This window comes from Motacilla alba, chromosome 1 (assembly GCF_015832195.1).
Source record: "Motacilla alba alba isolate MOTALB_02 chromosome 1, Motacilla_alba_V1.0_pri, whole genome shotgun sequence".
Taxonomy (NCBI): domain Eukaryota; kingdom Metazoa; phylum Chordata; class Aves; order Passeriformes; family Motacillidae; genus Motacilla; species Motacilla alba.
Window position 1 is genome coordinate 99,286,663 of NC_052016.1, and position 24,166 is coordinate 99,310,828.

At 48.9% G+C, this 24,166-nt stretch overlaps 1 protein-coding gene and 1 long non-coding RNA gene across 2 annotated transcripts in view; both read right to left on the reverse strand.

Annotated features, from left to right (window-relative positions):
* Positions 1-263: 263 nt before the first annotated feature.
* LOC119708272 overlaps positions 264-24,166 on the reverse strand; it is a 32,010-nt gene continuing 8,107 nt past the window's right edge. The window contains exon 2 of the long non-coding RNA XR_005259015.1: positions 264-3,549. This is a non-coding gene — a long non-coding RNA (uncharacterized LOC119708272). The remainder of the gene's footprint in view (positions 3,550-24,166) is intronic.
* Positions 20,354-23,681, reverse strand: SOX1 (SRY-box transcription factor 1). The gene has a single exon (XM_038154437.1). The coding sequence runs from the start codon at positions 23,562-23,564 to the stop codon at positions 22,446-22,448; it is 1,119 nt and encodes a 372-aa protein (XP_038010365.1). The 5' UTR covers positions 23,565-23,681; the 3' UTR covers positions 20,354-22,445.

The window sequence follows — 24,166 nt, forward strand, 5'->3', positions numbered from 1 at the left end:
TCCAAGTTACACAGAAGCCTTGATCAGTGAAGATAGGGGATTGTTTTCCTGACATTTATTGAATAACTACTATTTAAGTTTTTTGCTTGTTTCAATGAATTTGTCATACATTGTATTTTACAATAGATTCTTTTTTCACCTGTTATTTACGTTAAAATTTCAATGCTGTGTTGCTAAAAACAAGGCAATGAATGCATACATGTAAAATTGACATTCACCAAAAAAATAAAAAATGAGAGCAAATATACCAGAAAATGCAAATATTTGTGTTGCTATCAAATTACATTTATTTGTAAGAAAGATTTAAAATTAAAAGTATTGTCATAAAAAGTAACCTTGAGTATCTCTGTTCAAGCATTTCTGATTCTTTCCAAGTTAATCTGGTTTCACAGGAAAAGAAAGATGTAGCAAAACTAACATTTTTCAGCCTAGTGGTAAGAGACACAGTGGTGTAAAAGCACTTGAACGGCAGCCCACCAGAAGTCATTGATCAGTGACATCACTCAGGGTTGGATCAAGGCTTGAGCAAAAGATATTTGGAATTTTAAACAGATGTGAGACCAGAATCCAGTTCAATATATAGACATCAGTTGCACTGAAATGTGTTTCTCCATTTTAGTAGAATCAGAGAACAATTCTATCAATGTGTATCAGTACCTGCAAAACAAGTTGCTTTTCCAAAGAAGTCTGAGTAGCTGACAATTTGCTACCCAAAACTATTTCCTTTCACATTTTCATTAAAGATATAATTCAATTTAGAAAAATAAAATAAATAAATACCCCAAACAGGTTTTTAGTAGTGTCTTTATAGTTCAGAATTCTACTCTGAAAAATGACGTAGGAAAAACACAATGCTATATATGCAAATAGAATTAAAATACCTGGAGGTTTGTTTTTCCATGGTGTAGACATTACACAATAACTGACAGGAACATAAATTTCATCATTATCATGCATTTGTAGAGTTTCTTCAAAAGTTAACGCTGATAGTTAATTTGAGATCGCTGACTTAGATCACAATACAGTAATTACCCAAAAGTTAAAATTAAAGTAAAATTTTAAAGAAAATTAATCAAGTAATACAATACATGGTGCAGTACTTTTTCCATGGGCAACTCAACTGATAATCTTACAGCTCATGAATTATCAGGGAAGACATATGATTTGATTGTACAACTTTGTTACAAAACTGTCTTTGAATTAAGGTGGCAAAGCAATAGATGCTATCTTCACTGAAAATAGTATGTGTGGGTTGTTATATCTACTTTGAAGAGGTATTTTGCATCAATTTTTATTGTGGCAATAAAAACAGTAAAGGTTTGAGGACTGCAGGATGTCTCGTAGTTCTCTACTGCTTTGGAGGAGTGTGATTAGTTATATATCACTCACACATGTCTTACAGTAAAATAATTCTTTGAAAGGCTAGAACAAATACTAAATAAAAAGAGTTAATGCAAACATTTCAAAGTAATTCTGTTCCTTATCTGAGCATGAGGTGAAATGAAACAAAAGGATGAAAAGAAGAACTTGTATTTCAGCAGAAAGGGGTTCTTGTCTCTTCTTGGCATCTCCGCTCTCCAGTAATTTTTAATCTCATAACTTGGAGTTTTGATCATTTTTCATGACAGAGAGTTGCTTGGGTACCTTTTCTACACAGTTTTATACTGAAACTGGAATAAGAAAAACAAGACAAAACAAAACCTAGACCCTGTATGCTCCATTTGCTGAATACGTGGTTTTCTTCCCCCAGTGTGTGTGTGTGCCAGACAGCACTACACTGGGCTGGATGATAATAAACATGGAAAAAAATATTCATCATGGAAAAAATAAGTCAGTGCACGAGCAGAGATATCTGTGGCTGAATGTACCAGGACTAGGGCTGGTAGAGGGATGGGGCAGAAAAGCAAAGTTCAGCTTCTCAAGGGAGGAGCTGATCTTGTTTCCAATTAGTTCCCCTACCCAATGTCAGGCCACTGGGAAAGGAGGTTGCCCCTGCTTATCTGAGCACCCTGCCTGAAGGGCAGATCTGGGGCCATTTCCCTCCCAGTAGAGCCAAGGTCATTAACCTGGGGTGATGGGAACTGGTTTGGTTCCATGAAGGGACAAAAAGCCTGAGTGGAGGTGGCTAACCCACCTTTGGGCTGGCATCCCTGGTGTGTGAGGCTGGCGGGCTGCTGAGAAGGGGTGAGGTCCAGCTGGCAGCATGAACTTAGAATAGTGTTCTTGTAGGAGAGGGGCATGTCTGAGTCGTGAGGGTTGACATGACCTTGTGGGCCCTGTTTCCCACCCTTGGTCTGCACCCTGAGGACATCATCCATCTCACCATCAGCTGGGAATTGTGGTGGCCACACCCTCTACATAGCCCCATGGCAGCACCTACATGGAAGGCGTGACGAGAAGCTGCTCCTCTTTGGTCTCCCTCCTTTACAACATCTTTCTGGAAGTGCTTTGGCAGAGAGACAGATGAAGATGCACCCACTTGCAGGGCATTTGGCCCCTGGCTGTGTGCATTGCTGCCGTCCTCTGTGTAGGCACTGGCTGCAAAACACGGTTTTTCCTCTGGGCTTCTGCATTCAAGCCCGTAAGTGACTTATCCAAACCTGAAGCATGTCCAACACTTCCTAGAACATAGGTTTGGGGGGATCCATTTGTCTAAGAGGTAAAGTTTTGAGGTGGTAAGTGAACAAATACCTGACAGAGAAGGGTGCTTACAGTGCATATCGTCTCTACTGAAATATTTGTATGAGGCAGATAGCAATCTGAGTTCTTGCATTCCTCATTTGACCACAGGGCTGATGTAGTTGAAAACAGGCTTTCTTTTAATATAGTAGTCATCCTTGGAAAACTCTCTGTGGTGAGGGGAAAGATCTTCCAGCCAGAAGATGAAACAGTACCTGCACATTAGGTTATTTTCCCCATTCACTTCCATCTCTCTTTGGTTTTGTTACTCTCATCTTTTCTTTCTTATCCACCACTGCATTCTGAAAGGGGCAACTTTAATTTCGGGAAGCCAAACCAATCACAGTGAATAATTATTTAGTTTTAAATAATTCCATCCTTTTCTTCCTTTGGAATTTATGTGATGTTGTTACAGAATGCACTAACCAAGCTAAAGGAAAAGAGCCAGTTCAAGGGGTAGGAAAGAAGCACTGAATTATTCTTGGTCCTGCAAAGAATGCATTTAAGAGTTTCTTAGCCCAGCTCTCTTAGACCAATGAAACTTTCTTCTCTGCTCCTGCATGTGCACTGAACAGTCCACACTGAAGGGTGACCACCGTCATGTGCAGCCGCTGTGTCTCGGTCGTAGGCAGCGTCAGAGGCTGGGCAGTATCCATCTCTGTGGGCTCACTGGAGTAAGACTATCCTTGGAGAAGAAGCTTTGGATTCACTGACTCCTGCGAGATAAGAGATTGGGAAGAGGAAACATAACCCCCAGCATTTTTAGATATCGATGGCACAGACCTTTGCTCCTCCAGCACAGGCTCCTGACATGAGGGTGGAAGAGAGGGGAGTTTCCTCTGCTCACCACATGGTGATCACAAATGTCACCTACAGACAAAAGAAAATGAAAAGGAACAATAAGTGAAACACGGGCAATGATTTAGTCTCTTGAAAATGCACATTAATCATCTGACAGCCCTCAGCTTTACAGAACTGAAAGTTCGTTTCTCATGGCAGAGTTAACTTTGGGACCAGTGCCGGGAGGCAAAGCCGGAGCAGGGCTGGCAGCAACATTCAGGAGCGACAACTGCATGAGTGTATTAAGAAACAGAGTATTCACAAAAACTCCTAACGGACCCATAAATACCCAGCTTAGTTGCTGGTTTAATCACTCGCAAAGACATTGCCTGACTCTTTTAAAGCCGCGCATATCTGAAGTTTTGGAAGCGATTGTGAATAAATACTTCACTGCCTGCTCACAGCGACGTTTTCCCGGCGTGAGCTCATTAAAGTGCCTAAAAGAGACCGGACAGAAAATAAGTTAAATGCAACTTAAATCATCATCCCGTTCGACGCTAAAAGCAACAGGAAAGGCGAGGCGTTCCCCAAAAGGTTGCAAAAGGCGTCAGCTGCGCCGCAGTTAGGAGCGGAGGGAGCGGGATTGCGGGATGGGAGCGGCCAGTGTGGCTGGGATCCCAGTCCCCAGTTGTGGTGGTACTTTTTTTGCTTTTTTTCCTCCACACTTTTTTTTTTTTTTTTTTCCAGTGACTTCGAAAGATGTCACGGCAAAGTGAAATCTTTGTGGAGGGCTGATCATGCATTCAGACTGTAGTGTTTTCAAAATGTGATGTTTTGCAATGATGACATTAGAGTAGCAACCAAGGGTCCGAGACAGCAACGCCTGCTGCAGCTGGGCTTCGCTTTGAAATGCCCAAGACAATGGGGGCCACTGTTCTTCATCGCTTCGCCTTTCCATTCCATTTGCATAGTCTGTTCTGCCTGATTGACCAGCTTGGGCTGTCCAAGGGACCAGCATTGTTCACAGATCACTTCAAGATGGCACAGATGACAAGATTCAGGTGAGAGATGAAGTGCGATGATTCTCAAATGCCATAAGAAAAAGCTACCCTGGGAACGTTTAGCTCAAGTGAAATAATTCAAGAATTTAAGCAGTTAATTTTTTTTTCAAGAAAACGATCATATTTGGAACTACGCTGTCATGACACACAAATAAGTAATAGGGGGTTTGTGTGTTTCGCTGAGGTGTTTTGTTTTGTTTGTGTTTGGTTGTGTTGGGGGGATTTTTTTTTTCTGTCTTGTTTTTTTTGGTAGGGTTTTTGTTTGTTTGTTTTTTGGGGGTTTTGTTTTGTTTGGTTTTTTTTATTTCCCATCCCAGACCTCACCCTCCTCAGGCTAGGACGCGAACTGTGCCACTGGAAACCTTCGTGAATAAAAGTTTGCTTACAAAAAAAAAAAAAAAAAAAAAAAAAAAAAAAAAAAAAAAAAAACCAACCAACCAAAAATAAAAAACCACAACAACAACCCCCGCCCCCCCCAACTTAATATAAATAAAGCTCATCATAGAGGCGAGTTTTTAAATTCTTTGATGCCTGCTCCGTAACTAAACGTCAGTTTAGGATTACTCAGTTAACGTTCCTAAAGCGCTTTCGACGTGGAGAACCCTCCCCGAAAGGCGCAGCGCGCCGAGCGCTGTCAGCCAGCCCTGCGGCGGGACGGCGGTGGCCTCAGCCCGGGCTGCTGGCGGGCAGCGAGGGGGGAGGCTGGAGGACGCCTCGCTCTTCCCGAAGAAGTTGCAAACTCTCTGCTGGCACAGATTCACCACTGAAATTTCATGGTTTAGGCTGCTTTTTTTCTTTCCCCCCCCATACTCAGGTTCTCCAGTAAACACACACACACCGTAGCGCCCCTAAAATGAGTTTCATTTGACACCGATGTTTTGACTTCATCTCAAAAAGACAAAATCTTTGTCGTACAAGTATGTTTTCCCTGGAGGGGTTTCCAGCACAATTTGCTATAATTTCTTTACACCTAACGGAACTGATGGGATCTGAACAGTAAAACATATTCCCACAGTAGTTTCGCTCTCTCGCACTCTCTTTTACCCTCCTGGGGTTCAGCTCACTCTCTAGCATAAATATTGCAAATAATTGTGCTAATACGGTGATTCTCGAAAGGCAGCAGAACTCTCTTCTCCTCGTGTATCAGACCTAAAGACTGATGCGACTCCTGCTTAATCTCTGGTTGTATTCTCTCCTAGCTGCTCGTCTTTCCCCTGCAGAGACTAATACACTTAATTACATGATTTACAAGAATTGCCAACAAGGTCCCAGGGGCCGCTAAAGACCGACCGCCGCCCGACGAGCGGGGCGTAAGGTGCGTGTCTGGCTGCCGCTCGGGCACCTCGGAGGGAAGCCGCCTTCAGCGGGAGTCGGCTCTCCGCATTTATCCAAAATTTCAGGCCCATCTTCCCTGTTTCACACACACCCCCCCTTTCACGTTGTGTTCCGGTCCCAGGTTGGTTTGAGGGGTGCCGTCGTCCCCGCTCCCCCTCCTTCCCGAGAAGGTGGCTAAAAGCTGCGGAGGAAACTTAAGTGGCTCTGGAGTTTGTTTAATTTCCCTCCAGTGTTTACTGATAATTCGAGAGACGCTTATCTCGGGGAATATAACGATTAATACAACCGCAGGTTTCCAGATAAGTGATTGTGATGGAGATTGTTGGCGAGAAAATAGACAATTATCCGCTGTTAGCTTTACATAAAGATCGCATTAACTTGAATTAGTTATCAGACAAAAGAACATCAGAAAGCTGCACCTTTCTGCCAAGGCAACCGCTTGCAGGCGGTGTGCTCCGCACAAGCAGACGCACCGCTGCCTCCCCAGCATCTCGCAAGCATGAAAGGGGCGGCGGGCTCGGGGCGCGGGGGGGCCCGCGGCACCGACACGCCGCGCTCCCGCCGAGGCACGGCCGCTGCGCGGAGCGGGGAGGGCGAGCCCCGGGGCCGGGGGATCGCTTTAATATCAGCTGCCCGGCCCGGCCGCTTTCATTTCCATAGGGCGAAATTAACATGGACGTGGGGCAGGCGCTGGGGCGGGGGCAATGCGCCCGGGGAAGAAGCGGCGTGGCTGATCGCCAAGGAAACCTCGCTGAAAGGGAAGGGTAGAGCATGTGGCTATTAAAACCCCGACACAATAATAACATTAAGGGGAAAAAAAAATAAAACCATAATGATAACTTGGAGGCAGCTCGCCATTTGCATATGAAACCAGCGGCCAGAAGCGCGGCAGCCCCTTGCCGCATTATGTGCTCGGCGGTCCGAGGTCGTCCCCCCCCAGCAAGACTGAAAAGCCTTTTGATTATTTCTCTTCTCCCTAGGAAAGACTGATTCCTCCGTAATTGATAGCGGGGAAGGGCCGTAATTAATTTTTCAGGGAAGTAAAGTGCAGCTTCTTCTTTCGGCTGGAGGGGAAGAGCTGAGAGCGAGGAAAGGGGGCGAGGGAGCGGAGGCTAGAGGAACTCCTTCCGAGAACCCCTAATTAAAAGTAATCACGCTTCACCCTCTCCGGCACCAAGACCCCCCTCGACTCCTCGCCACCCCCTCGCTCGCCGGGGAGGCAGGAAGGGCAGGGACCGTGGGCTGCTTTCACCGAGTCAGAAAGCATTCACCAGGCGTTTGTATTGCGGGAGGTTTCTGTGGGAATCGGGTGGCTCGAGTAATTGGGAGGGGAGGAGGGTGCACTCCCGGCTGGCTTCTCTCTGGAATTAAAGGCAGTCTTCAAAATAGGGTGTTTGTTAGAGAACTTCAGCTGGGAGGAAACCTGCCATTTCGGATCAGTGCGTTTTTCTGTGCTGGGCTTCCAGACAGACCCTTAGCACCGTGTTTATCTGGGGAAGGGGAGAGGAACAGGAGGGAGGCTTTTCGTGTGGGATGGGGCAATGGGGGAGAAAACGGCAAGGTGCTTCAGGCGGCAGGCTGAAGCCTAACAGATGCTGGGATACAAATCATTTCGGGGGAGCAGGGGCACCTCGGGTTCGTGCCCGAGGCAGTCGCGAAGGGAGAGGAGAGGGGATGCCAGGTGAAAGGGCTCTGCTCCCACCCGGGACGGAAAGCCCGTCCCCAGCCTTGGGACGTGCCGCTGCCGCCGCTGGGTCCCCGCTGAATGGAGCGGATAATGATCCCCGGTTCCCAAGGCAGGCTTGCTGCTGCCTGGTGAGCCTTGGATTTGTGTGGTCCAAGCCTTTCCCAGCTTGTCCCATTCTGTCACCGGGATAAGGGGCTCCCTCGGCTCGTTTGCACCTGCGTCGCTTTTGGCTCCTTCAGGAATGCGCTGAAGCTTGTAATCAGCTTTGTGAAGCCATTGAGTGCACGGCTGAGTGAAACTTCCAAAGCTCGCAGAAAACTGGCCCGCTGAATAGGAGTCAGCATGGGGCTTCTCTCCAAGCCCCTGGCCTGCCAAATTCCAGCAGAGCCCCTCACAATCAGTCCACACAAGCTTTACTGCTCTCCCCACACTGAGAGAAGCGAGAAAAGAAAAGCTAAAATACCAGTCACCAAGGTTAGCGGTTTGTTCCCAGATTAATGGCAAACGCCTCTCTGCCCGATGCTAACCAATTCTTTCGGGTGATGTGTGTGTACATATACACACACACACACACACATATATATATATAGATATAGATATAGACATATGTCTATATCTATAGAACATGTATACAAGCTTATGGCTATAACATTAAAAAGGAAATAAGGGAGAGTTATTAAAATTTTATGTGACAGCAGAAGTTCTTATGGCAGCAAACAGGTAGCAGGCTGTTTTGCTATCCCACAGGGTCACGCTATTCTCCTCTCAGTCTTTTCTGCAACCGCGTGGTTTTAAGACTCCGGACGAGTGTGACTCTCATTTGCAGTCCAGTTTTCCATCTGGAGGGTTTTAGTACCAAACAAAACTCCGGAGGAGAGCAAAAGAAAATAAGGGGCAGGTTTAAAAAATAAACAAACAAATAAATAAATAACAATCACTAACCCCACCATCACTAAACCCACTTCAGATAACTCAAGAGGACCAAGGCTGTGAGGTACTCGCGGGATGGGTTTGTCATGCCCAAGGCTCACAGCCACCCCGTGGTACCCAGCTTGGGGGAAGAGGGGATTCTCCACTGCAGCCCGGATCACTTCCCTGCGGAGGAAAAGCGCTCAGGAAAGGTCCCACTCAAAGGAATCCCTTTATTTTTAACATTCTTGACACTTGTGACATGTATCCCTTCACTCCTACTCCCAGCATCTAATTGCACAGGCAGGAGCGCTGCTAAACAACCCAGGAGTAAGTAGCACAACTTCATGACACCTTTCATCTGGGTTCTGTATGGGGTTGAAGATTCACATTTATTAGGGCAAACAATTATTCGAGTTATAGAAACCCGTTCCTTCCTAAAGCAAGTTCTGTCACTGTAAAAAACCTGTGAAATGTTCTGAAATCTAAAATTGTAAGACGAGCGCACTGTGACATCAAGTCTGTGAGTATAGACCAACTGAGCAAGGCTTTTTCTTCTGGTCTTGGGACTTTTAACTCCATTTATGTCTTTCCTCTTCTACATGTATCTAAAACAATGAAAACAACATTATGACAACATTAATATTTTTTGCAAGCCCTCTTCTTGGGCTAGTATAAGGGGGCAAATGGAGACTTCCAACATTTCCAGGGGTGATGTCTCCTGAAGGTTTTAGCCATGCCTCTGAATTAAGTCATGGAACTCATGTTTTCTTGTCGTCCACATTGAAATAACCATGGTAGAAGGGGCAAAACTAGCTCCACTAGATCTGGTAGATGTTTCTTGTGAGTTCAGCAGGATTTTGTCTCGCTTTGCTGTCATGCTTTTGGCGCCTTCTCAATTACCACAATTTTCAGGAATGTCCCAGAAACTGATGACAGCAGTAGGTGTTATTGCCATTGCTTTCTGATGAGTCTGTAGGGCTCATTGGAGAGTCTCTTCCACAGTGGGTGAATAGTTTAGCAGCATCAACGCACTGTATTCTGGCCCCCAAGTCCCTGTAAGGATAAGGTACCCTCCAACGTAAAGCGTTAGGGAGCAAAAGCGCAGAGGATCATGTCTTGATGTTGAAGTCCTGACCCTTCAAACTGCTGCTGCACAAAAACTTCTACATACAGCCACAAACGGTTTAAAGCCACATCTCTTTCTGTCTGTAAAGTTTCTTTTCTTTTTGGAAGTTTGATGTGCTATTTTCGACCGTGTTGCTCCTTCCAACCATTCTCAGTGACAAGTCATGAGGATATGCAGTAATTCAGAAATTAGTGAAATTTTATTCTTGGTGGGGGCGTTGGATTAAGAGGCTGGGAGAGTGTGAAACAAGTCAACGTGTAATTGTATGATAAGGCTCTCACGAGGAATTTATTGGCCAAGTTGCTATTTCTATTCCTTCCTAATCTCGTTTAGCACATTCATTCTCTGCAATCTGTCTCCATAATCTTCTGTGACAGAATGGCAGCCAATAGAAGCATGCATGTTTGGAGAGAAGAGAAAATATGCAGAGGCGTGATAAACTGATGCTAATTATCCATATTTAGGACACCGAGTGCAGAAGATCAAGGTTTACAAATAACAAACCAGAGCCAATGATGATGGCTTCCTAGTGTGGAATATATTGGAGGGGACAAGATAAGGGTTTCACATGCAGAAGAGATTTATTGGTCAAAGGGTTCACCTTCCACTTTTCCACTTTTATATAGCAGTAAATTATTTGGGCTAAATTCACCAGAACATTACTCTTTTATTTGGCAATGTGCCATGACTTGCTCTTTCTTTGTGTCCTTTCAATGCAAATCCTTGTAGTGTAACATCAGTTGATAAGAAACAAATAATTGAAGTAATAGGTAATTCCCTTTAAATTGTGCATATAGGACAGTAAGGTAATCATCTAATGTAGAATGAGACCGAAGTATAGAGCAGATAACTGAAAGTGAAACAATATCCATCCCGGCTATTAAATTACATTTATACTGGAGAAAAATAACCTGCAGAAGACTTGTAGGCTGCAGAAGAGACAACACTAGTCTAGTCACCCTTAGGCCATTTTCCTACAGACTTCTCAAATCTATTTAATTTTAAAAGACAGCTTACCACCATTTTCCTCGCTTCCTCTTTCTCTCTCATTTCTTTTTTCTTTTTTTTTTTTTTTTTTCTCGAAAGCTAACATTTAAATTAGTGACTCTGCATTTCCCTTCTAAACAAGTGTTGGCTCTGAGAAATAATAAGGGAATTCAGTTTGGCAGTATCTGTGTAGTATGGTTGAGGGTCAGTGGAGTGATCTTAGCAGTCTGCAGTAATTGTATTGTAAAGATTCCAAATTGAGAATAATATTTGTTGAGTTTATTTTTATTTACAAAGGTATTCTGTATAGTGGTAAAAAGTATTCTGTATAGTGGTAAAATTCTAAATGTTGTTACTATTTGCACCCTATTGTCAGGTGGAGGTAAGCTATTCTTTAAGAAATTCAGTCTTGAATTATCTGTCAGCACTCCTGGCTTCTTGAGTGGTATTTTTTCTGTGTCGGTAGTATGAGGATACTCTGCAAAATACAGAACCCCGCCGTTGGAGCAGAAAATGCAAAGGCCCTTCCATTAGGAACAATCTTTTAAATATCTCTTCTTTGATACCTGAAAAGACATTTCTTCCGTGACTACTCGTTTAAGAGGAGAAAATTATCTGACTTTTTGTTTTACTGCTGAATGACTGTGGATTTATTCCTCTTCCCCTCTGAGGTATTCCTTTAAATGGGTTCGTGTTTTGTGTTTTATGCAGGGGCAAAAAAATACTGCAGTACCAAGCTGAACATCTTCACAGGTTTCCTAAAAATATTTCTAAGGGCAGTCACGCTTTTCCAAACTCCCATAAGTAGCTGACGTCCCTCAAAATGACCTGAGACACATCGTTAGGGAAGGAAGGTAGGCAAGCAGACCGACTGCAACTTAGGTCATAGAAGTTGCCATTTGGTCACGATTGGACAAAAATTTAGGGCATAGGGAGTGGAGCAAGGATGTGGAGCACGACAGCTTGAGGACAAGCCCTGCTCTGGGGCTGTCCCCCGCAGTCGGTGCTGGCCCATGAGATGCTCCCGGGCTCTCTGGACAGGGAACGCCCGGGTCCCGAAGCGGGATGCAGGGACCTCCTTCGATCTTTGATGGGATCCCTGCATCCCGATTCACTCCCCGCTAAAATCCTCCCGGGGCCAGTCCCACCTGTCCCGCTCGGGAAGCTCAGAGTGGAGGCCCTCCAAGCCCGGGTGCCTCCGGTTCCCTGACCCAAGTCAGGTGAACCTTTGTTCCGTGTCCCCTCTGCAGGGACAAGAGGCGTTTATCTCCTCGGCAGCGCCACAGCCCGGCCCCGGAGCTGCTCCCTGGGGGCGTGGGGCTCCCCACTCGCATCCTGGCTGCCGCCACCCCACCTCCTGCTCTCCCTCCGCCTGTCCCCCGGCCCCTGGCGGGCCGCCTCCCCCCGCGGAGGGACAGAACGGACAGAACGCTGCTCCCCACGCGGAACGCGGGTGGGCGCGGGGGGAGCCCCGAGCCGGCTCCGCCGCAGCGCCAGGACAGCGGCCGCTGCCCCGGCCGGCGGGGCCGAAGGGGCCGCTCACACCTTCTCTAACAAACTATTCGGCGCTATCGGGGGGGCGAGAGAGGGTGCGCACGGGGTAGCCGGGGCCTGGGCTTCATTAAATGACTTTTGGCAACTGGCTTGTCTAATCGGGTGGATTTTGGCAGTAACGGCCTCTCAAATCCGCCCCTGATTGAATCCGCAGCCCCTTTGGCTGGAGGCAGAGCGGCAGGAAGCTCTGCTGCAGAGCTCCAACCCTCCTTCCCGTAAGAAAGATCTTTCTCTCCCTGTTCGTAGGGAAAAGGCAGACGTCTTCCACCGCAAACTCTCAGAGTGTTGTTGAAATCAGCATTTCAGAGTTCTGTTTGTCGTCTCCAGAGACACTGGAAATCCCTGCAAGCCTGGTGTTCTCGCTAAGCGAGGCGTGCGCACCGGCGGAGGGGATGCCGAAGTTTCCCTTTCAAGGGTTTTGCGGCTGCGCTTGCTATTTGATGCTCATTGAGGGAAAGAGTTCCGTTTCAGATGTTGTCCAACTCTTTCACAGAATAGAAACGGAGCTTCTGTAATACTCTTTCTGCCCGTTCTTCATTTTTTTTAGAAATTACTATGTCGTGCACCCCAAAAGACAAACACGATCCTCTGTGGATTTCAGCTCTGATTTTCTCCATACTTCCACTCAATTTTCGTGCCTGTAGCGAGTCCTCTTCCTGTTAGGCAATGAGAATGTTATAATAAAACTAGAAGATATGACAAGACGCCTCGGTTCGATGGTACCTGAATCTGGTGTGCAGCCATGCAAGCATGGTGAGAGACTTGCATTCTGCAGCAAACCTCCGGAAAGTATGATGGGATGCTCCCAAGGACATGACGTCATTGCATATATTTGTGAAGCAGACACTGATTTTTATTACAGATTTTTTCTTTTTTAATGTGTCTCCTTGTTAAAGGAGATCAACAAGAATACCCTGAGGAGCAGAGACCGTGTTTTAAACAACGGACTCCGAGTTCGTCCATTTTCATGACAATAGGCTTACCTTTCAAATGCAGTATTTTCTCTTATTGAACATCTAAGGCTCCCCTAAGACAGATGATAAATCCAGACGTCTAAATAGGAACACTTAACCGTGAAAACACGAACACATCGTTTAGACATTATGAAATATATAAAACATGTCTGAGACACACAGACACATCTAGTTTATCTACCTGAAACTACCCACTGAATAGTAAAGCTACATAGCAAGCTTCTACCAAATTATACAAAACTGGGCTCGTTTGGTCACACAAGGATGCCTTTTGCAATGATGCTCCTTCACTGGTTTCCTGTTCTTAAATATGTGGATGTAGGGCACACTCACCATGATCAGCTTTGTCCCGCTTATCTAGTCAGCTTTGGTCTGTGACCCCTAAGACTGAGATGTTGCTATATTCGGGAAAATCAGGCAGAACTTTTCCCTGCAGCTACTTAGTTCAAACAAAAGGAATAGGAGATTATTTGTTCCTATGTTGTCACCCAAATTTAGTCGGCTAAACGGACATTTTGGTTGGAGGCATAGCAGAAACTTCCTCAGCCTTGCTAGAAACTTAGAAACTGAGAGGAAGATGAACGGAGGAAGTGCTTTTGGAGGGAGAAATGCATGTTCTACTCTCACTACCTCGTCCTCGACTGTTCTATAAGACACGCAAGTAATTATTTTGCACGAAAGCACAGAAATTTCCCGTTAGGCAAACGCAGTCCATGTCCGTATCCCTCTTCACTCTTATGGCTGTTCAAAACACTGCTGAGGAGTTTTTTAGGCTAAACTCCATGCTTCCCGTATTCGTACTCCGTCCTAAAACATGTAGGCTTGAGCTCACCTACAGCTGTGTATTTTAAAAGACGTTTCCCACTTAGTTTTCCTTTTTATGATTCTTCAAGGTAGAAAACGCACATGTTCACAGTGACTCGATTGCGCAACATCTTGGGGTTTGCATTATTTCCTACATTCTGTCATCGGGGAGGCAGGGGGACCATGACAAACCATGAAGCTTTCACCTGTCCTGTCACTGAAAAGCCATTTAGGGGAAGGAAAGACTGATAATGCACGAAGGAACCGATAGTTAAAAAACCCAAACAAACAAACAATTAACAAAAGCAAACCCTCTTTCTCTCTTCTGCTACCTACAGGTAAAATAAAAGGTAATACAGAACATTAATCTGATCACTTGATCAAGGAATTACTCAAGATTTTTCCAAAAGATAAAGATACCCAGTGAGCATGGAAAGGAGGAGAGACCATGTTTGAGGTATATGTAACTCGGAAGCACAGTAGATGGTTTCAGAGCTTTCCTCACCGGGTGTGAGTTGTGTTTTCGTGTCTACACTTCGTTTTGAACTCCCGTGCTTGGGGTTTTAGGTCTTTCCTGGTCTTGGGCTACTTGTGTTTGTAGCTCCAAAACTGAACACCCATTCATTCTTCTAATCTGATTAGGATTGAACTATCCACTCAACAGTGGTTTTAGCAAGACAATCTTCCTATAGACTTTTTCTGCATTGGAGAGATTAAAAAACAAACAAACAAACAACAACAAAAAAAAAAAAAAAAAAAAAAAAACACCCCAAAAAACCAAAAAACCCCAACAAACAACCAAAGCCAACAACAACAACATAAACCACCACACCAAAACAAACCTTTCTGAAATCTGTGCGAGACAATTTTTGGGTAGGAAATAAACTTCTCCCTACTCCCTCTGTACCCCTCCTGCAACTTCACACCCCTCCTTGGATGTATGGTGCCTTTGTTCACCACTAGTTCCTAGTTGCTATGGAGTTTTACGCCTTGGTAAACTATATTTCACCTCCTCCCGGTGAAAGCTATTCTTTCCCGAAGTGCACACTTTGCAGACTCCGGTCTTCCCCCCCCCCCCCCCCCCCCCCCCCCCCCCCGTGTCGGTCGCACTTCCTCAGCCCACGCTGGCCTGCCCCGGGCTAAAGCCGCGTTTTCCCACTCAGATCTCAGCTCACCCTCTAGCACTTGCCCAATTGTTTGACCACGGACAGATGCTCTCCTGTTTCTCCTCGGTTTTATTGTCCTTCATTTTATTTTTTTTTAAGGTTTCTGAGGGACAGTCCCCCTATCTGAGAGCCGCAGCTAACCGTGGCACACGTCTTCTCCAAATCAATGAGAGGTGTCCGGGCTGAAAGCGTGGACAATAGGATTTTACCGAGCATGAAGCATATTACCCCCAAACCCGTCCTGACAGGCCGTGCTAAAGCATTTGAATGACTTTCTTGAAACGAGACCTTTCTGAAGGCTCCTCCCTTCAGAGAAACACACCATCTCGGAAAGATAGGCATGAAACTGCACGGGGGCACCCCAGGCTTTGTAAATTGGGGGTGGGGTGGGTGTGTGTCCTTTGTCACACTTTGTCCTTCGCTTCCACCCCAAAGCCAGAGACCAGTGTGCTTTACCTTGGGGTTGCCCCTCACTCACCACAATCTCCGGACTTGTTAAGGGATGGGGTTTTCACTTTCGAACTTCCAGACTTTTTGACGGCACATGCAGCGGCGTGGTTCACCTCAGTCAGTTACCAATTTCTAGCTCAGCCTACAGAGGCATCTCCAGGTGTGTCCTGGTGTTAGACATAAAGACTGGGAAGGACTTCCCGGTTTCCTGCTAGCATTCTGGCCATGCAGCTACAGGAGTGGGCTCCACATATCACACTGCTGTTACATCAAAGATCCTCAAGATCCTCCAAAGTTTAGTTTGCTAATCTTTACTTTTGCAAAGTTTCATCTGACAGTAGAATGGTTCAGTGCATGCAAAAGTCAATGGGCTTTCGCTTCAGCCTCTAAAGAAAGCCTCCCATTACATCTGTACCTGCACACCAGGTTCCCCAGCTCCTCTGCCAGCTGTCCTGCTACTCGGGCCGCCCTAGTGTTCCAGCTTTTCCTGACATTATTAAGCAGAGGCACGGCGGGGCTGGAGCCAGCAGGCAGGCAGGCAGGCGGGCAAGGCCCTGTCCGCTCCGCACCCACAATCTGTTATCCTTCCTACCACCCGGCAGCGGGTCGGCTCCCACCGCTCCCCCACGCCCCTCGCTGCAGATACTCCGTTCACACCAGCCTCCTTGCTCGGAGCTCTGCAAGATCATGTCCTGCCACGTTTTCTGTTTTGTCTCCTCTGTCTTTCTTTTGGCCTTGCGTCCTCAGAAGTGACTTTTCAGCCAAGCTTGGCTGCCTGACTCGTCTCTGCCTCGGCCGTGTGAAACCTCTTGCCTCAGACTTCAATTTCCCCACGGAAAGCAGCATCAATCCATAACCTCAGAACAAACAGAGCCGCTTGGTCTTGACCGGTACCCTCCGTCCCGGCCTGGCTGTCCCGGGCGCCAGCCCTCTGCGGAGCTGCGTGAGTCCCGAGGAGCTGGGGACACGGCGGGGCAGCGAGGCGCGACGGCGCAGAGCGGGGCCACGCGTGGCCACAGCTGCCTGGGGTTTCACTCTGCACTTTCACAAGGGACGTCTCCGAACCGGGCCAGGCCCATTGGCTTCAGATGCCCTTCGGTTCGGACGATGTGCACAGAGACGCTCGGTGCTGCTCGTGGGGTAGCGCCGAACCACCCAGCATCCTCGCTTTTTGGGGTGCTGAGTTTTCTAGAAGGGGAGGAGCCAAAATGCCGCGAGGTAGAGGGATGGCTTGCTTCACTCTCCATCACCCCATCCCCCCACCAAAAAAAGGAAGATAGCTTGTGTCGTCTCCCCGCCCCGCGCGGTGTCTGCGTGCGTGGGGTGTGCGCGGCACGGCGGAGCGCCGGCGCCGGTTCCCCGCGGGGCGCGGACCGGCAGCCGCGGCGCCCAGCGCTGGCCCCGCTCGGCGGCCCGTCGGGGGGCCCTGTCCCCCGGCCGGTGACATCCCCCGCCCCCGGGAGCCGCGCAGCAGATGGCTCGCGGTCCGGGAGGGCGCCCGCCCGCCGGTGAACGCATGACTGGAGCCGGGCTTTGGTGCCGCCCAGCCCGGGAGGGTCCCGTGTGGAGTTCAAGAGCGGGCCTTTCCCGGCTGACAGCAATGCCCTCTGTTTGCCCAGATATCTCGACCCGCCCCCGCCCCTCACGCCTGGAACTCTCCCTCCTTCCCTTCTTCCCCTACTCGTCCACGAGGGACTCGAAGGCTGCGGTCGGGAGACGGGGCGCATCGCACCATTCCCCCCGCCGCCACCCGGGCAGCCTTCCGACCTCCCGCCGGGACCCCTCCTCTCACTCCTTCCCGACCGTGGCGTCTCCCTTCTCCCCTCAGTAGGGCCGGGCACTCCCCCGCCAGACCCCACTCGCTCCAAGGCGGGGTCTGGTCTCGCTGGCTGCCCGGCCGGCCGCTGGCTTGCAGCGGGAGCCGTCGGTTTTCCGCCGGGTGATTGTAAACGGGTTTGACTGGCCGTTGATCTCGGGGTCAGGACTCTCCTCGCTAATCCCTCGCTCTCCAAACACCGCCCTCCCCCCCTCCTCCCCACGCTCTCCCTCCCTTTCTCTCACCCCTCTCCCCTCCTGCCACCCCCGTTTTCCTCTTGCATCATTCATCCGCAGCCTCTCTGACGGCATCGGGGGCACCTCGCTGCCTGGGGCCGCCGCTCGCACCCCACAAACAACGTCCCCCAGGCCCCCTGCTCCACGACTCCGGGGGGATTGGAGCCTCTGCGCACACTGGCACGGACACACGGACAGAGGGACACACTGACGCTGTCTGCCCCCACGGGACTGCCCCGTCCCGGCGCTCCCCACGTGATGCTGAGTGTAGGAGGGAAGGGGAGATCTGGAGATTACTGGGGCGAGCTGACAGAAAGCGTGCGGGAAGGGGGAGGGAGGGGCAGAAAAGGGCTCGGCAGAGTCAGTGGGTGCCCGGGAAAGGCGGGGAAATCGTGGAGCGTGGGAGAGCGTCGGCGCCAGGCCCGGGAGAGCCTCCCGTCCAGATAACCCATCAAACCCACAGACACCTGCCAGTTCGCGTCTTTTAGCTCCGTTTTACTTTACAACAATGCTTAGATCAGCCTTTCGGTTTGGTTTTCGGCGGGGGAGCGTGTCTGTGTGATGCTGTGGTGCTTTTTTCTTTTATAGATTTTTTTTTCCTTCCGTGGCAGTTTACACGTAATAATAAAATGCTGTAACCGCGTCAGACGTTCAGGTGACCCGGCCTGATGTCGCCTGCATGTGGCGCAGCTGGGAGGGAGGGTCCTCCCCACCCCCCACCCCGCCCTACCAAGGAGCATTTCGCGGAGCTTCTTGTCCCGCTGTGGCCCCACGGGGGCCTTGGCTCTGATTTCTGGAATCGTCCCTCTTTTTATCTTCATGGACAATTTCGTGTGCCCTCCTCCCGCGCTCCGTTGCTCCCAGAGGCTCGGAGCCGTCCCGCCGATGCTCCCCCCGGGGCTTGTTGCGATGTGACTCCGGCTGAGGGCGCGGGGGAGTGGAACTGGAGGGAACGGCTTTTCCCCGGGGCCCAGCGCCACTCCTACGAGCTCACTGAGCCACGCACGGCGGAGTGGAAGGAGGGGGGGAAATGTTTTTTAAAACAGGAGAACCGTTGGGAAAAGAGCCGCGGAGTTCAGGCCAAGTTTGTGTTTTGGCTCGAAGTTTGGAGGGGATCAAACCTGTTATCTCGGTGTGCCTCCTGTCCCTCTGGGCCCTCTGCCGCCGTCCCCTCCCGGGGCACAGGGGCTCCCCGGCAGAGCGGTGACCGCGGGGGTGGGGTCTGGCCCACGGGGGGCCTTGACCCCAAGCTCCCCACGCTGCACGCAGCCTAACTGCGCAGAGAGGGCGCCTCGGCCCCGCTCCCATTCGCCTCACTCCCTGGATTTTCCTTCCTTTTACTGAACACGAGATGACTTTTTGCTTTAATTCTTCCACATACGTGATTTTAATAGCTCTGTCAATCATGCTATAGGAGGAACATTTCATACAATTTTAGATGTAATGTACTTAAACCATAAATCGCTTAAACCTATTCTTAGTTTTGCATATTCAATTATTCTCTTATATATAACTCTCATAGCAAAAAGCCCGAAGACATAATTATGTTACTGTACCTAACCTCAACTCATCTGTCTAGGAAGGTTGTTTGGTTTAAATACCCAAACGTGAAGTTTAGCTCAAATTAAACCGAACTGCCAAACCAACCAATAGACCACGAACAACAAAAAAATTCTACCCCGATGGTGTTTCAAGGGGGTGGGATGGGTGGGTAGTTTTTTGGTATTTGGTGGAGATGGGGAAGGGGAGTTCGTTGGGCTTTTTTTTGTTGTTGTTGTTGCTTGGGTGGTTTTTTGTTTGCTTGTTTTGTTTTCTTTATCTTTTGTTTGTTTTGTTTTGGTTTTTTTTTTGTGAAGGTTTGCTTTTATGTTTTGGGGTTTTTTTTTGGGGGGTGGACATTTGCAGAGCGAATTGCATTACATTGAAAGGCGGGCTGAGAGTGTTTTCGGCTTATTTGAATATAGCCGACATTGGGTCTCTTTAATCCCCTTGTGTTGAAAGTGCAGGTATTCCTATTATTCTAGGCATAACGCCACTGAGCCGCTAAATTGTGATGGTAGGAGGGAAAATTCATTAAAAGGAGCTAATTTAGAGAGCTATAATATTTCTTTCTTCATATATATATATATATATATATATATATATATATATATGTATTTTAAAGCACTTCCCCAAAGTATTTCTGCTGTTTGTACACAAATGAACAGATGTTTGCTTTTCTCCCTTGACCGCTCCAGTCCTGCTCCATCAGTCGTGTTCAGCGATACAGGATCGTCTCGCTGGGATTTTTCTATTCTACATTGTCATTAAATGTGATTTTCAGTAGCTATGACCCTTACAAAAAAAGGCACATAACAAGGGTGCATCAGACGTTTATGTGTCTGCATGTGCACATGTCACACACACACACCTCTTCGGTCACGATGCTGTCTATGGTGTGTACAGATATTTACGAGTATATGCACATGAAGGGCAACACGTTTCAAGAAACAGTTCAACAGGTACCCAGCCTAATCTGCATACCTAAAGGTACAGCTATTTTTAAAATTTCATTTAAGACTGTGTTTGGCTGGAGGTGGTCAAAACCGCAGAAATTTTCCCACAGGTTCCTGCTTTTTGTATGCACTCTTCGGTTGCTGAGCCTTTCCAAAAATCGTCTGCTGACTGTCTGAACCCACACACTCCTCCATTTTAATAAAGGCTCGAATAGGTAAGAAAAAAAAAAGTTTGGGCTGAAATCAGCGGACAGTTTCCATGAAAATGTTGCGTTCAGTATGAGTGATTTATACAAAATTATCGACAGGAGTCCGAAGAGTTACGTATGTCAATTGACATGTCAGCATTATAGAAGTGCAATCTCTAAGACGGACCAAACCCGCTCCTCACCAGCTGACTAAAACTTCCCCACTCCTGGACGGATGCAGTACTTATTCCCCAGAGCTAAAAGACGAGCAATCCTACAGTCTGCTGGGATCGACACTGAAGTCCTGGAAGTTAATTATTTTCCCTTTTGTTTCAGCAGTTATGACTACTTTAAAAATTCATTTGCTACAGTAGTTTACAGAAAACTTTTAATTCTAACATATAGAAAAGTATCTCCCAACAGCTAGAAAAAAAATTTAAATTAGATCTCAAAGCATTAAACAACATTCTGCAATGAAATGACACGAATCGTTTTGCTCGACAGCTTTCGCACCAGTCGCTAAAAATGGGGGGCGGGAGATGGGGACGGGGGAGAAAGGTGTGACCCCGCCGCTCCCCGCTCGCCCCCCGGAATGCTCCGTGCGGATGGGACTGCTTTTCGGGCGTGAGGTTTAGAGGTCGCTTTTTTTTTTCGGGACGAGCAAAAAGAAGCGCTTTCACTTCCCACGGTGTTAATTAGAGGGGAAGTGCCGCGCTGGACGGCGTCCTCTCGTTTCCCGGGGAGCTGCGTGTCCCCCGGGCCGAGTGGGGGCCCGAGGCGAGAGGGGCGGGCAGCGCCCGGTCACCCCCCAGGGGAAAAGTCAAGGCTTCGGCGAGGTCCGGACCACCAGCCCAGCCATAAAACCCTCAAAATGAACGTTCACGGCTAGAAGAGTAACGCAGTAAACTGCCTTCCCCGGCAGTAGGGAACGAGTATTAAAATAAATCTACTTTCACCCCTTCTGATTTACACAGCTTAGGGAACATGGACATTTACTGCGGATTGCACTTCATTCTGTTTGCCGCCGCTGCTTAAAACTTCCTTCTCAAAATCTAGGTTTCCCTGCTGGGTTTCCAGGTTTACCATGGTAAACACAACTATGTTCGCCAGTTAGCTTTTCTTTCTATACAGGTGATTTTTTCCGCTTTGAAATTTATTTAATCAAAACAGGAAAAAAAAAAAAAAAAAGGGTTTCCGTTTAGCAGAAAGGCTTTTTTAGTAAACTATATACACAATCTGATTTCCTTCGTACCGCCTAAATAAAAATTATTTCACAATGCATTTACAAGAAATTATACAAAAAGAAAAGAAAACCAAAGAGAAAACAAACAAAAATATCCAGATACAATAAAGTTTTACGAACCCCGGAAAAAAAATGGAGCTTCCAAAACAAAACAAAAAAAGTTTTATAAATAAACAAACAAGTAACCAAAAAAACCCCAACCCCAACCCAAAAAAAACCTCGAGAGTATCTACAAAAAACTTTTAAGTGTTCTTTTGGATTTGTCTTAGTACATGAGTAATAAATGAGAACTGTTTCCTCATCAACTTCGAGTTAATTAGTCAATAAAAAATCTTCGCAAGAAGCGATCCGTGACTGAAATCGTAGCGGTTCCGCGCGGTATAAAAGTTGGCATCACCTACAACTTTGTGTGTTTATTATTGGCATTTTTTTTTCGCCGCCGTTTCCCCCCTTTCTCTCTTTCTTTCTCCTCCTTTGCAAATAAACGCTCTATGTCTCTTGGGTGAATGATAAATACTGTACAAAAAGTCTCGATAAAACACAGAAGTTCAGTCTAAAACTAGTTTCATAAACTAGTTCTTCTAAAAAAAAAGGTAAGTAAAGCAACCGTTACCTTTTTTCTCTCTCGTTATTATTATTATTATTTATTATTATTATTACAAGAACATCAAAACATTTCTGTACAAAAAGGAAGGAAGAAAGAAAAAAAAAAAAAAGAAAAGAGAGGCGGGGGAGGGCGGGAGGGAAGGGGCGCGAGAGGCAAAAATAAGAGGGGGGACCTGGGAGCGGGGCAGGAGCGGCGCGGGGCCGGGGCGCGGGCAGGCGGCCGGGGCTGAGCGTGCGGCGGCAGCGGCGGGGCGCGCAGTCCTGCAGGCCGGCCGGGGCCGGGGGCGCTGGCCGAGCCGGTGCCCGCGCCCGTGCCTCCCTCCGGCGCTCCGGTGCTGGCGGGGGCTCAGATGTGCGTCAAGGGAACGGTGCCGTTCACCCCCGTGCTGGCGCTCTGGTAGTGCTGGGGCAGGGAGTGGAGCCGGCTCTGGGCGGCAGCGGCCGCCGGATCCCCGCCTTCCCCGGCCGGTAAGTACATGCTGATCATCTCCCGCAGGTCCCCGGGGCACGGGGCCCGCGAGTGAGAGGTGACGGGCGGGCTCACGCTGGGCTCCGACTTCACCAGCGAGCCCAGGGCGCCCAGCGCACCCGAGGAGGCGGCCGCCGCCGCTGCCGCTGCCGCCGCCGCCGCCGCCGAGTTCTGGTGGGGCTGGGAGCCGTAGGGCAGGGCGCCGTAGCCCGAGGGCGAGGCGCTCATGTAGCCCTGCGAGTTGGAGATGGGGCTGTACTGCAGGGCGCCCATGTCGTAGCGGTGCATGGGCTGCGGGTTGTGCGGGTGGTGCGGGTGATGCGGGTGCGGGTGGTGCGGGTGCCCCCCGCTGCCCGGGTGCTGGCTGTAGGCGAGCTGCGCCTCCTGCATCATCGCCGCCGCCGCCGCCGCCGCCGCCACCGAGCCCGGGTAGGCGCCGTTGGCCCAGCCGTTCATGTGCGCGTAGCCGCCGCTGGCCGTGCCGCCGGGGCTCTCCAGCCGCTGCCCGACGCCGCCCGGGCTGACGCCGACGCCCATGCCCACTCCGACGCCGGCCGGGCCTCCCCCGGCCGAGCCGGCGCTCAGCAGCCCCCCGGCCAGCGAGTACTTGTCCTTCTTGAGCAGGGTCTTGGTCTTCCGCCGGGGCCGGTATTTATAATCCGGGTGCTCCTTCATGTGCAGCGCTCGCAGCCGCTTCGCCTCGTCGATGAACGGTCTCTTCTCGGCCTCCGACATGACTTTCCACTCGGCCCCCAGGCGCTTGCTGATCTCCGAGTTGTGCATTTTGGGGTTCTCCTGGGCCATCTTCCGCCGCTGGCCCCGCGACCACACCATGAAGGCGTTCATGGGTCTCTTGACCCGGTCCTGGTTCGCTTTGTTTCCCCCGCCGCCGCCGCCGCCTCCGCCGCCTCCCGCTCCGGTCTGCCCCGAGAGGTTCGTGGGGGCCTGGGCTCCGCCAGGGGAGTGCAAGTCCGTTTCCATCATCATGCTGTACATTCAAATAGCTTTTTTATTTTCCACCGCTGCCAGACGTGAAAAATGAATCAAACATAGAGGAGCCCGGGAGGCCGGGGAGCGAGCGAGGCGAAGCCCGTTTGTATCTAGGTAGCGACCGCCGTGCGGCGAAAAAAAAAAAAAAAAAAAAAAAAAAAAAAAAAAAAAGAAGGAGGAGAAGAAAACCGCGAGGAGAGCGATCAGCGACCCTGCCGGCGAAAAACTTTCTCCCTTTCGCAAATCACTTTCGGGGCTCGGCGGCGACGGGGGTCCGAGCTGCTCAAACAGGTGCACGGCAAACTTGCTGCTTCACTTGGCGCGGCGGGAGGAGTGTGCGGAGCCGTCGGCGGTGTCCTCCGCTCGCCGGCGCTCCCCGGCAGACGCGCGCACACCCCTCCGCTCCCGCTCTTATCCTTAACGGAGCTATTTTTTTTTTGTTCTTTGCTGCTAACTTGGAGAGAGAGAGGGAGGGAGGGGAGGGAGCGTGTGTGACTTGCATCCGCTGATCGCAGGTGAACGGAGAAGAAGAGAGGAGAACCCACCGCCACGCGAAAAGGAGGCGGAAAAAAAAAAAAAAAGTATTTCAACGTTAACTGAAAAAAAAA